This window comes from Myotis yumanensis, unplaced genomic scaffold, assembly GCF_028538775.1.
Source record: "Myotis yumanensis isolate MYYU_CA2020_CCGP unplaced genomic scaffold, mMyoYum1.0.hap1 SCAF_12, whole genome shotgun sequence".
Taxonomy (NCBI): Eukaryota; Metazoa; Chordata; class Mammalia; order Chiroptera; family Vespertilionidae; genus Myotis; species Myotis yumanensis.
This window is the reverse complement of record NW_027223763.1, coordinates 7629622-7641848: the sequence shown is the minus strand read 5'-3', so window position 1 is coordinate 7641848 and position 12227 is coordinate 7629622. Positions and strand designations below refer to the sequence as shown.

Sequence of the window (12227 nt, the reverse complement as noted above, 5' to 3'; positions counted from 1 at the left end):
TTCAAATAACTCACTAATTCAACAGTAATTAAGGGACAGGTTCTATTCCCCCAGGTGTTAAAAACGTTCGATTCCCTTTATGGCACTGGAGAAATTACTTGTACTTCAACCAGACCTGCCTCATTTCCCCATATATAAAGGAATCCAAACAGATAGACTTTAGAACGGCTTCAGGCTCAAAATTCCTACAATTCTGTACAGTATCTCTGAACGTGTACAATAGAAATGGGAAATGCTGTATTGTAAAAATAAAGAGAACCACAGATGAATACTTGGACACAATTGCTTATTTACACTTCCTGTATTTCCATTTTTGCCACAAAGAAGGAAATTATTTACTCTGTTTCATCCCAAACTTAAAGCTCATCTCCTAATATGTAGTTCCAAACCTTAATCTCAGAACATAAACACTTTGGAAGAAACTATAAATACATTCATATTTATTCAGTAAGATCTTAGAAAATTTCTTAAATTTTGATTTAAAAAAAATTTTTAATCCTCACCCAAGGATATTTTTTCCATTGCTTTTTCTTTCAGAGAGAGTGGAAGAAAGGGGAGGGAAAGAGAGAGAGAAACATCGATGTGAGGGAGAAAAACATCTATTGGTTGCCTCCCCCACACTCCCTGGGTGGGTCCAGGGAAGAAACCTGCATTCCAGGTATGTGCCCTGGACCAGGAATCGAACCTGTGACCCTTTGGTGTGCTAGCCAACGCTCTACCACTGGGCCACACCAGCCAGGGCTTATTTAAATTTTTTAAAGTTTAAATTACGAAGTACAAGTACTAGTAATTCTGTCTACTCAACATAAAAGCATGATTAAAGAAACATAATTATGTGGTGTGGTGTGGCTCAGTGAGTTGGAATGTCACGTACACCAAAAAGTTGAGGGTTCAATTCCTGGCCAGGGCACATATCTAGGTCGCAGGTTCCATCCCCAGTTGGGATGTGCATGGGGGGCAACCAATCGATGTTTCTCTCTCTCTCCCCCTCTCTCTCTCAAATTAATAAACATATCCTCAGGTGCAGATTTTAGTAGAATATTTACATGCACTGGAAGGTTCATTTTCAATGGCCTAGCCATCCAGTAACATTTTTTAGCATCATGAGCTTTATTTCCTGCCTGACATCCTCAGGGATCTACTTTGACAGCTCTCCTGTACAATTTCTACTACAAGACTTCTCTGGCCTCTCTTGGCACATGTAAACGGCTGCTAGGTAATATTTCTTTTGGCAAAAGACGACATACTTTATAGAAATAGACCTTTAATTGAACCCTTTCCACTCAACCTCACATTCTTCCCTAACATGTGAATCTGAAACTGTCTACTCTAACAAGATGGACACATTTGATAGTAGGGAAATTTTACATATTCACTAAAGTTTCCCTGTAACAGAATTCAATTCAAGTTACAATCCCTCCTGAATAGAAATAAAAAATGGTTTTTGGGCCCAGCGGCGTGGCTCAGTGGTTGAGCATCAACCTATGAACCAGGGGGCCATAGTTGATTCCCAGTCGGGGCACATGCGGGGGTTGCAGGCTCAATCCCCAGTAGGGGACATGTAGGAGTCAGCCAATCAATGATTCTCTCTCATCACTGATGTTTCTCTCTCTCTCTTCCTCTCTGAAATCAATAAATATTTTTTTAATGGTTTTGGTAAATCATATTTTGAACTAGAGTTTTCTTTTGATTGTCCTAGAATTATAGGCAGATATACATTTAACAAGGTTTTATAAAAAGAGAACTGAGTGAAACCTAGAAAATGGTACCTCCAAAGTTTAAAAACTATACTTTCAATTCACCAGGCCCACCTCTCTTTTCAATACAAACACTGACCCACTACCAAAGAGGCAAAACATACATTTTAGAGACTGACAGAACCGGACTTAAGTACCGAAACAATTACTTAAGCCAGGGTCTCTCCTTTTAAAGTCTCAATACTAACTCCAAGCACGCTTTAATTTAATTCAAGTGCCTATTTGGCCCTAAGCCTCAGCTACTACTAAGGTTTATCAGAGATAGAAACTGCCTGCTGGTTTATAATCTGCTATACGAGGGAGGATAAAAGAGTATACAAATTCAAACGTATATATTACGGTGGTGTGACATAGTTTGAAAAGCACATGATTGATGTGCTTATTTCATGATCAGATGGATGGCTTTGAACAAATTATTTGTTGTCTTAGAAAAACAGCTGACCGCCCAGCCAGCGTGGCTCAGTGGTTGAGCAGCCATCAAGATGTCACAGTTTGATTCCTGGTCAAGGCACATGCCTTTTTTCTTTTTTTTTAATTTATTGGGGTGATACTAGTAAACAAAACTATACAGGTTGCAGGTGCACCATTCTACAACACATCATCTGCACACTGTATTGTATGTTCACCACCCCAAGTCCAGTCTCCGTCCATCACCATTTATCTCCCCTAAACCCTCCTCCACCTCTCCCCACCCCCTGCAATCACCACAGCTGTCTGCGTCCATGAATTTCTGCCTTTAAATCTTGTATCTGTGAGACTTGCAATAGCATGAACTGTGTAGAAACAGAATTCTTTTCATTCTTCACAATCTTTACTTTCTTGACACTTCAAAGTGAAAATGCACTAGGTTACCCAAAACAATGACTTTTATCTAATTACCTGAACCATTGGAGAGGATTATCTGATCAAATGACACTATCTCAATGACAAAAACTGGTGAAATAGAAAATAATGGATTCAAAAACGTGAGGAAGTTTGAAGCATTTGAAACCAGAAGACATCCACATCAAGCACTGTTTTCATGTTATGTATGGGACTTTAATAAAGCCTGACAGGAAATTATCTCCAATATGACTATTTCAGTCTGTAGCAAACACTTTATAGAGCCAGGCAAAAACTGTGCCTTGTCTTGACTGTGCCACTTCCTCGCTGTGCTACGTAACTTTCCTGAGCTGCAGTTTCTCTATTGGTAAATGGGAATCATACCATCTGTCTTCAAATGAAGTAACAGATATAAACCTGATCTGCTAACAGGCACCAGCACCCAGGGAATTAAGTAATCCTCCCTTGGTCTTCTCCTTCCATTGTCATTTACTACTCTACTTTATGATCAACAGAAACACAAACAATTAAGAATTGATCAAAACACATAGTGAACACTTAAAAGGTACACATTTTATTGCATGTTAATTATTCATCAATACCTTTAAAGGGCTTGTTAGAAAAATAAACTAGTGACAAAAGGTAATACATGAGACATCACTGATTAATCCATCAGTAAATGCCAGTCATTATCAAGAAGTCCAAGAACCAGCACCAGCCCACCCCTGGTTTTGAAATTTCTTCGTCACCTTCTCCCTAATCCTTTTTTCCCAAAGAGGTCATTCTGGTCTTTAGCTCTTAAATGAACCCTTAAGCCCTAATTTAATCAATATGTAAAATGAGAGTCACTGGCATAAAAATCTATAAAGAAAGTGGACACAGAATCTGTTTTTCTTCTCTTGTGAGACTAACAGTGCTCCTGGAGGTAGAAATACACCTTGTTCTTAAAGTGGAGGCAGTTTAATATGTAGTGTGGTCTCTACTCCAAACCCTGGCAAAATGGAATACCAATTCAGTTATCTTCTGCTGTATAACTTAGTAGCTTAAAATAACAAGCTCTTGTGAACCTGCAATCTGGGTAGGGCTTGGCAGGGGCAGTTCCCTGCTCAACATGGGCCCCCACTGGGGCAGCATCCTGGGGACCTGGAGGATTAAGATCCATTTGGAGGGTGCTCATTGCACGGCTGGCAGGCTGATGCTGGATGTCAGCTCAGCTGGGGCGGAGGGCCAGGTGCTTCAGATTCTCGTTCACACAGGTCTCTCTCTTGAGCCCCTCACAGCTCTGCCTGGTAGCAAGTGTGCCAAGAGAGGAAGGTGGGAGTGCATGGCATTTCTGTGACCTAGCTCCAGAAGTCACATAGTGTCGCTTAAGCCATGCCCTGTTGGTGGCAACAGTTACAAAGGCCTGTGGTGAAGAGATGAGACACAGACCTCACCACTAAATGGGAGGAGTGTCAAGGTCACATTGTAAGGACAGCATGTGGAATGAAAGATGCTGTTGCAGACATCTTTGGGAAATACAATCTATCACAACAATGGAATGGTTCTGTGGCAAAATACATCAATGTTAACTTTTTGTCAATGGTGTTTATTGGTTTGTATTAAGTAGACATTTCCTGCAAAAGCAACAGGTAAAGAGACTGGAAAACAGTAACTTGGAGTTCCTCCTCCCTTGTGATTAAAATAAAGCCAATAGGCTACAAGGAATTGTCTTCAGGGCCAAAAGATAGAGAAAAAGAGAAGAAAAGACAGGTACTTTCCAGAATAGAAGAGCGATAAAATACAGAAAGTGAGCAATCTCTCACTAAAAAGTAAACATTTTTGAGTTGGAAGAAACTTTTTCTATCAGCCTATTGCCTTTATTCTAACAAACTGAGCTTTTCTCATTTACCTTTCAGTGAAGGTTAGGAAAACCTCTTGTTTTTAGTAAACCTCTAAATTCTGGAATGCATACATTTGCATTCACTCAATTCCCTATTGTTACTGGCAGAAAAAACCCTTAAAAATAAAAAAGCATCGAACGCCTTCAGGTTAACCAGGGAAGGAGAAAGCTGAGGCACCCACATCCTGTTCAGGGAAGGGTTTATGGGCACAGACAACAGATTACATAATGGATGTTAGAATAAAGATGAATCAAACCCCTGGGGCAGGTAGGGATAAAAAGAAAGAAAGAAAAGGAGTGACTAGAAACCAGCCAAAGCTCTAGGGATTTCACCAGCAGGCCATGCTACATGCTCTTTAAACACATTCTTATACAAAGACTCCTAGTCCTTTTCCCACATATTAGAGCTAGAAATGACTCCAGCAATAGCGAATCCACTGGTTTCCAAAGTTTTCAAGTATAAAAGTCTCTTTTTAAGAGTAAAAATTCTGTGGACATCCACATTTTAGATAAAATTCTTAGGAAACGTTGAATACATGTCAGTTATTGGTAAACATGTGAGTAAACCATATTTGAAAAGAATGAGAGGAAATTTTTCTTTTTTATTGAATTTATTGGGGTGACATTGGGTAAAAAAATTATATAGGTTTCAGCTGTACAATTCTACACATCATCAGTATACTGTATTGCCTGTTCACTACCCCAAGTCAAGTCTTCTTCTATCACCATTTATCCCCCTATAGTACGCCCCTTCCCCTCTGGTAATCACCACACCCGTTGTCTGCGTGTAGGAGGTGGAGTTTGTTTGTTTGTTTTGTTTTTCTTAATCTCTTTACCTTTGAGGCAGGAATTTTTAAGGACTTCCTTTTCAGGACCTCTGCTATGCCTATTGTTCAGCAGTTCTCAACCTGTGGGTCGTGACCCCTTTGGCGGTCAAACAACCCTTTCACAGGGGTCGCCTAAGACCATCCTGCATATCAGATATTTACATTACGATTCATAACAGTAGCAACATTACAGTTATGAAGTAGCAACGAAAATAATTTTATGGTTGGGTCACAACATGAGGAACTATTTTAAGGGCCAGAAGATTGAGAACCACTGCTAGAGTTAGACTCAATAACTAATCTCTTCCAACACAGATTCTATAATCCTCTTATAAATTATTAAAAACATCCTCCTTTTTAACCTATATCTAAATGATTTAAAATTACCAAGACAATACAGATGCGTATTCATATTTTACAAAAAAGTAAGAATCCTTTACTTGTTGATTATAATTTTATTATCACCAGCCAGGAGTTACTTCAATAGATCAATGACTTGTTTGTCTACTCTTAGAAAGGCTAATGGCAACTATTCTAAATCTAAAACCTTTGTTTTTGATAGTAGCTCTCTAAAAATCTGTATGTGGTCACTCCGTAGGTTGCAAATTAACACAATCACTTAAAAGTTCTGACTGTTGCCCTAGCCAGTTTGGCTCAGTGGATAGAGTGTCGGCCTGCAGACTGAAAGGTCCCAGGTTCGATTCTAGTCAAGGACACATGCCTGGGTTGCGGGCTCAATCCCCAGTAGGGGGCGTGCAGGAGGCAGCCGATCAATGATTCTCTCTCTCCCTCTTCCTTCCTCTCTGAAATCAATAAAATATACTTAAAAATAAAAAATTTTAAAAATAAAAATGCTGGCTGCCACTTTGCAGGCATTGGAGAACCATGTGTGAGCACCTTCAACATGGGCCCATCCAGGGAACTCCCAAGATACTGCCAAACAGGCAGATACTCTTTCCTGGCCCATGGAGTATGGGACAGAGGATGGAAGAAAGAAACCCAGCTGTAAAACAGAACAGAGAGTGGTGTCTAGCCTCAGAGGGAAATGTTTCCAAAACAGCTGCCAAGTCTGTGAAAACACAAACACCTCTCCCTTCGCTCGGACTGCAGTGAAGATGGCCATTCCACGGCAGTCTGCACCCACGAAGAAAAGCCACAGCCGGCAATGCAGAAGCTATGACAGGTTTAAGAGCTCTCTGGGAAGGCAGGGGTGAAAGACTGGCCATAAAAAAGAGTAGGTTATATATTAGTCAGGTTCGACTGAGAAACAGAAGCAACAGGGGTGTGTGTGTGTGTGTGTGTGTGTGTGTGTGTGTGTCTACAAAATAAGGAATTGGCTCACACAAGGATGGAGACCGAGAAGTGCCAAGACCTATAAGCTGGAGACCCACCAGAGCCAATGGTGGGGTTCCAGCCCGAGTCTGAGCCCTGGAAACCAGGAGGGCTGATGGTGTAAGTTCCAGTCTGACAACAGGTGGGCTTGAGACCCAAGAAGAGCCAAGTTTCAGCTGGAACCCAAAGGCTTTAAAGATGGATGCCCCAACTCAAGCAGTCAGGCTTAGTCTTTCTGTTCTTTTCAGGTCTTCAACTGATGGGATGAGGCCCACCCCCACTGGGGAGGGCAATCTGCTTTCCTCCGTCTACTGACTGAAATATTAATCTCACCCAAAACACCCTCACAGACACATGCAAAATAACGTTTGACCAAATAAATGTCTGAGCATCCCGTGGCCCAGTCAAGCTGACACAAAATTAACCATCACTTCTTGCCTGACTCTGATTTGCCCATTCTTCCCAGACAGCCAAGAAGGGGTTGAAAGGAGTTTAAAACCTGGTGACAGGCACGGACTCTTCACTAGGCAACTACCTTTTGGCTCTTTCCTTAGTAAGAGTGAACATGAGCAGGGGACTATCTTCTATCTGTGGGACAAAAGACCAGGGAGAGAGCAATGACTCTGAAGATAAAGAGCAAATATTTCGAGATTTAGTTACTAGGACAGGCACACGTCACTGCCTGAAAGTAATTGTCCTTCAATGCCTTTAGTACAAAGATAGCTGTTTCCCCAATACACACACACACACACACACACACACACACACACACACCATGAGACACCTATCCAGGAGAAAAAGCTAACCGAGAGCTTAAGCCCTTTGGGTATAATGGAGCCAGTGCTAGAAGGGGACTCTCAAATAATAATAATAATAATAAATCACAGGCTCATATAACTCAGCCCTGGTGAAGCCAGAATTATAAGTCAAGTCTTTGGCCAGGGCTGTAGTCAGCTCCAAGTTGAATTAATGTAGGATCCCCTTCCAAGCTCACTCGTGTGGCTGCTGGCAGGCCTTGCTTCCCTACCATGTGGCCCTGCCCACAGGCTGTCCTGAGTGTCTTCACAAGGCCACTGGCTGCCCGCTCCCCAGGGCTGACTCACACCAAGGCAGCTATAGCCTCCTCCCCTCCAGCCCCCCGGCAAGCAATTCAGGAGAGAGAGAGGAAAAGAGAGAGAGAGAGAGAGAGAGAGAGAGAGAGAGAGAACCCACACACCCAAGACAGAAGGTAAAGATCTGGGAAGTTAGACCTCCTCACTTCTGCTGTATTCTGTTCACTAGAAGTGAGTCGCTAAGTCCAGCCCACACTCAAGGGGAGGAGAATGAAGCTTCATCTTTTAAAGAAAGAATAAAAAAAAAAATTGTAAACAGATCTTTAAAACCACCACAGGGACTAAACGAATTACTGAGGAGAAAAAGTAGCTGGATAAACTATTAATTAAGACATCAATGGATGTTTTATTCTCACTGTATTCCCCAATCCCCAAGAAGATAGCCCTTGCCTCGGGGGAGGTTTGTGTTTGTTTTCTGAAAATGTTATCTTCTCGAGGAGGTTATGCTGAGGAAAGGATGGAAAGACCGTGCCTTTGAGGGCAGAAAAAATTGGGTGATTTATCTGGGAAGGAGGAGTCTTTGGGACCCAGAGAAAGAGGAGGTCTGTAACTCCACTTCCCAGCAGTGTTCTAGCACAATAGCAAGTCCTCGGAGGGAAACGGGTATATGAGATGCTTGCTCATCTCAAATTATTTTAGTTTTTCTTGGCTCTTCTTGGGTCTCAAGCCCACCTGCTGTCAGACTGGAACTTACACCATCAGCCCTGTACTAGGAAGGTCCTCAAAAGATAACTCAGCCCTAACTTATGTCTATCAAAAAGAAAGACTTAACAGCAACCATTCTAAAACAGAAATCACACTTTTGGCAATTGTTTTCCAAAATGTAACAGGATACATATTTTAATAATCAACAACTCTACACAACAGACCAGCTCAAAGAGATACTTATGGCTACATTTGGCAATTAATTCATTTGAAGTGCTCACCAGGAATTTATATCATTTGATATTGAGAATTTTTATGGCCACAGCATGCAATTGATAGTAACAACTATAAAAAAATTTCTGGCTACAGTCATTACATCCTTTCTCTATAATTAATTATTTTGTTCTTCAAAGTATTTTTATTCATTTCAGAGAGGAAGGAAGACATAGATACATTAATGACGAGAGAGAATTATTGATCAGCTGCCTCCTGCATGCCCCACACTGGGATCAAGCCTGCAACCAGGGCATGTGCCCTGACTAGGTATCAAACCAGTGACCTCTTGGTTCATGGGTCAACACTCAACTACTGAGCCACACCGGCCTGGCTATTGTGTATTTTCTATATGCCAGGCACTGTACTAAGCATTTTACAACTCTGTAAGTGTTTGAACTATTATTATTTCTATTATACAGATAAGGGCTCAGAAAGGTTTAACTTGCATATGATTTCACAACTTGCATTCAAATTCAATCCAAACTATTATATCTAAGTGTATGTAAAGGCTATCAGGGGATCAACAAGATAGAGCAGAGGAAGGAAAAGGTGAGGGTGGGGAAAGTCTGCATGGAGGATGACACATCTAGCTACGACTTAAAGGAGGGAGTTTGCCAAGAAACGAGGAGGAAGTATTACAGAAAAAAAGAAAAAGTGTAAAAAAAAATGCAGAGCAAAGAGGGAACATAAGTTCCAGAATGGCAAACAGAACATAGAGTTACATTAAGCAATTAATTCATCATCAAAGGTTCACCAGAAAATTGTCATTTAATACTAGACACTTACTAATAATAGGTCTGTTACTGAGACTTTCCATGGCCTGGTTTGGCTCAGTGGATAGAGCGTCGACCTGCGAACCGAAGGGTCCCGGGTTCGATTCTGGTCAAGGGCACATGCCCAGGTTGCGGGCTAGATCTCCAGTAGGGGGCATGCAGGAGGCAGCTGATCAATGATTCTCTCTATCCCTCTCCCTTCCTCTCTGAAATCAATAAAAAATGTATTGAAAAATAAAAAATAATAAATGGTGGTTGGAAAGATAGGCAGAAGTGAAATCAAGGCAGTCTCTTTTTTTTTTTTTTTAATATATTTTATTGATTTTTTACAGAGAGGAAGGGAAAGGGATAGAGAATTAGAAACATCGATGAGAGAGAAACATCGATCAACTGCCTCCTGCACATCCCCCACCGGGGATGTGCCCGCAACCCAGGTACATGCCCTTTACCGGAATCGAACCTGGGACCTTTCAGTCTGCAGGCCGACGCTCTATCCACTGAGCCAAACCGGTTTTGGCAGCAGTCTCTTTTTTTATGATTAGGCTACAGGTCTGAGTTATCTTCAGTAAGCAATGTAAAACAGAAAAATCTTAAGCATGAGAATTACAAGATCAACTTGTACAGTATGGTGAATAAATTAGACTCGAGGTAGGGAACATAGTCAGGCTACTCCAGAGTCTGACAGTGGGGTAATAACAATTAAACAAGGACTGTTGAAAGCAAATATAATACAAGCCATATATGTAATTTTTAATTTTCCAGTAGTCATTTAGGAAAAATAAATTTAGTAACACTTTTATTTAATCCATTATATCTAAAATATTATTTCAGCATGAAATCAATATAAAAATTAGTAATGAGAAATTTTACATTCTTTTTCTTTTTAATCCTCATCCGAGGATATTTTTCCATTGATTTTTTGAGAGAGTGGAAGAGAGAGGGTAAGACAGAAATATTGATGTGATAGAGACACATCGATTGGTTGCCTCCTGCACAAGCCCTGACCAGGGCCCCGGCCAGGGAGGAGCCTGCAACCTAGGTCTGTGCCCTTGACTGGAATCTAACCCGGGACCCTTCAGTCTGCAGGCTGACGCTCCATCCACTGAGCCAAACTGGCTAGGGCTACATTCATTTTTTGTACTAACCTGAAATCTGCATGTACTTTGTACTTAGAGCAACACCTCATTTTGGACATTAAGTTTTCATTGGGAATATTTAATCTACTTTTAAATTTCATAAAATTTACAGATGGAGATGTAGATTCACAAACCCAAGTTACTTCAAACATACTGAAACATTTTCCAATAATGAGTCAAATTTAAGTTAATTATCATTAACTGTATTAAAATTTCAGTTCCTGAGTCACGCTAGCCACACTGCACGTGCTCAACAGCCATGTAGGCCTACCTTATTGAACAGTGTAGGCCTAAGGAGTGAGAAAGGAGCCATGGCTGCTGGCACGTCCACAGTCCGCATTTCCCATGTGCCTGCTGTTGAAGTTGTCTGTGTGCTGCCATCAGTAACTTACCAAGTATCAGCTATGGCAGCAGTCCTGCCGGCCACATCCTCACTACCACCGCATACGTTCTCTAGGCCAGCGCCTACACTTGTGAAAAAGGAGTCTTCTAGTGACTATACAGAATTGCTCCATAGAACCAGACATGCTGCATGCACTAAGAAATGCTCCTGGAATGCACAGATGTTCTTCTTCATCACTCAAGGGGTAGGTAACTCACTTGTTTGCAGACTACACAAGCCCTTTTTTCGGTTTTCCGAGGGCTCAACTATGTATTCTTAGGCTCTGTGTACAATGAAAAGAGAAAAAGCAACAGGAAAGCCTATTTTCAAGATGATGTTTATTCGAGGGATGATAGCATAACGGTTAAGAGCCTAAGTTCTGGAGTCAGACTGCCTAGATTCAAATCCTGGTTCTGTCACTTAGGAGATGTGTGATCTTGGGTAAATACTTGGCCTCTCTGTTCCTCAGTTCCCTCTTCTGCAAAACAGTGAAGACGGTACATACTTCCTTGGGGTGCTTCCAGGGTTACAGGAAATAACACATACAAAGCACATAGCATCTGGCAATAAACATTCGCTTTTAAACAGCTAGTGGAAAAGTTGCAATTATGGCTAAAGTAAAAAACCAGGATTTCTCAATTATCCATGTCTCTTTCCCATATAATCTTAGATTACTCCCCCGCCCCCCCCCCCCCGAAAAAAAAAAGTCTTGCAGACAAGTCATCTTCATTAAGAAAAGAGCTAAATGAAAGACTTCACCTGCTGACAGCGGAGAAGTATGCAGTATGGCACAGGTGCAGTCAAGCAAATGTGGAAACACGAGACAAAACAGGAAGGCATGTTTACCTTACCTGCTTTTCCGTTTTCGAGGTGGTTTCTCCACCGTGCCAGTCAGTCTGCGGACCAAACAGATCAGGTGGTCACTACAGTCACACACACACACACACACACACACACACACACACGGACACGTCGCCGGCCGACTCTGCCGGTCAAGAACTCCTGTCCCCCCTCCAGCAATGACGGCTCCTAAGCCCACACCTGACCTTCCAAACGCCTGTGCTGCTTCCCCTACAGAACAAGACCAAGCGGTGCTGGGGCTCACGGTTCCCCTAAGGTCTGCTCGGTCCAAGTCCGCTCTGCCTCCGGATCTCTCACTCCATCCTCGGCTCTGATTTGTCACAGCCCAGCTCCCCAAAACCACCCGGCACCACCTACCTCCTCATTGTCTGCCTCGTCACCCCACAAGCCCCTCTGGCCCCCCGTTGGCCGTGCCCACCCCC

At 42.0% G+C, this 12227-nt stretch overlaps 1 protein-coding gene across 2 annotated transcripts in view; it reads right to left on the bottom strand.

The window, feature by feature from the left end:
* SCAI (suppressor of cancer cell invasion) overlaps positions 1-12227 on the bottom strand; it is an 80916-nt gene that overhangs the window by 68256 nt on the left and 433 nt on the right. The window contains exons 2-3 of one of the 2 annotated variants that reach the window (XM_070430702.1): positions 11796-11840; positions 10955-11227 (exon numbers count right to left, since the gene is read on the bottom strand). Coding sequence is in view for 1 of the 2 variants with exons in the window: in XM_070430701.1 (XP_070286802.1) it covers positions 11796-11840 (45 nt within the window). In the remaining variant the exon portion in view is untranslated. The remainder of the gene's footprint in view (positions 1-10954; positions 11228-11795; positions 11841-12227) is intronic. The other variant, XM_070430701.1, reaches the window with a different exon arrangement.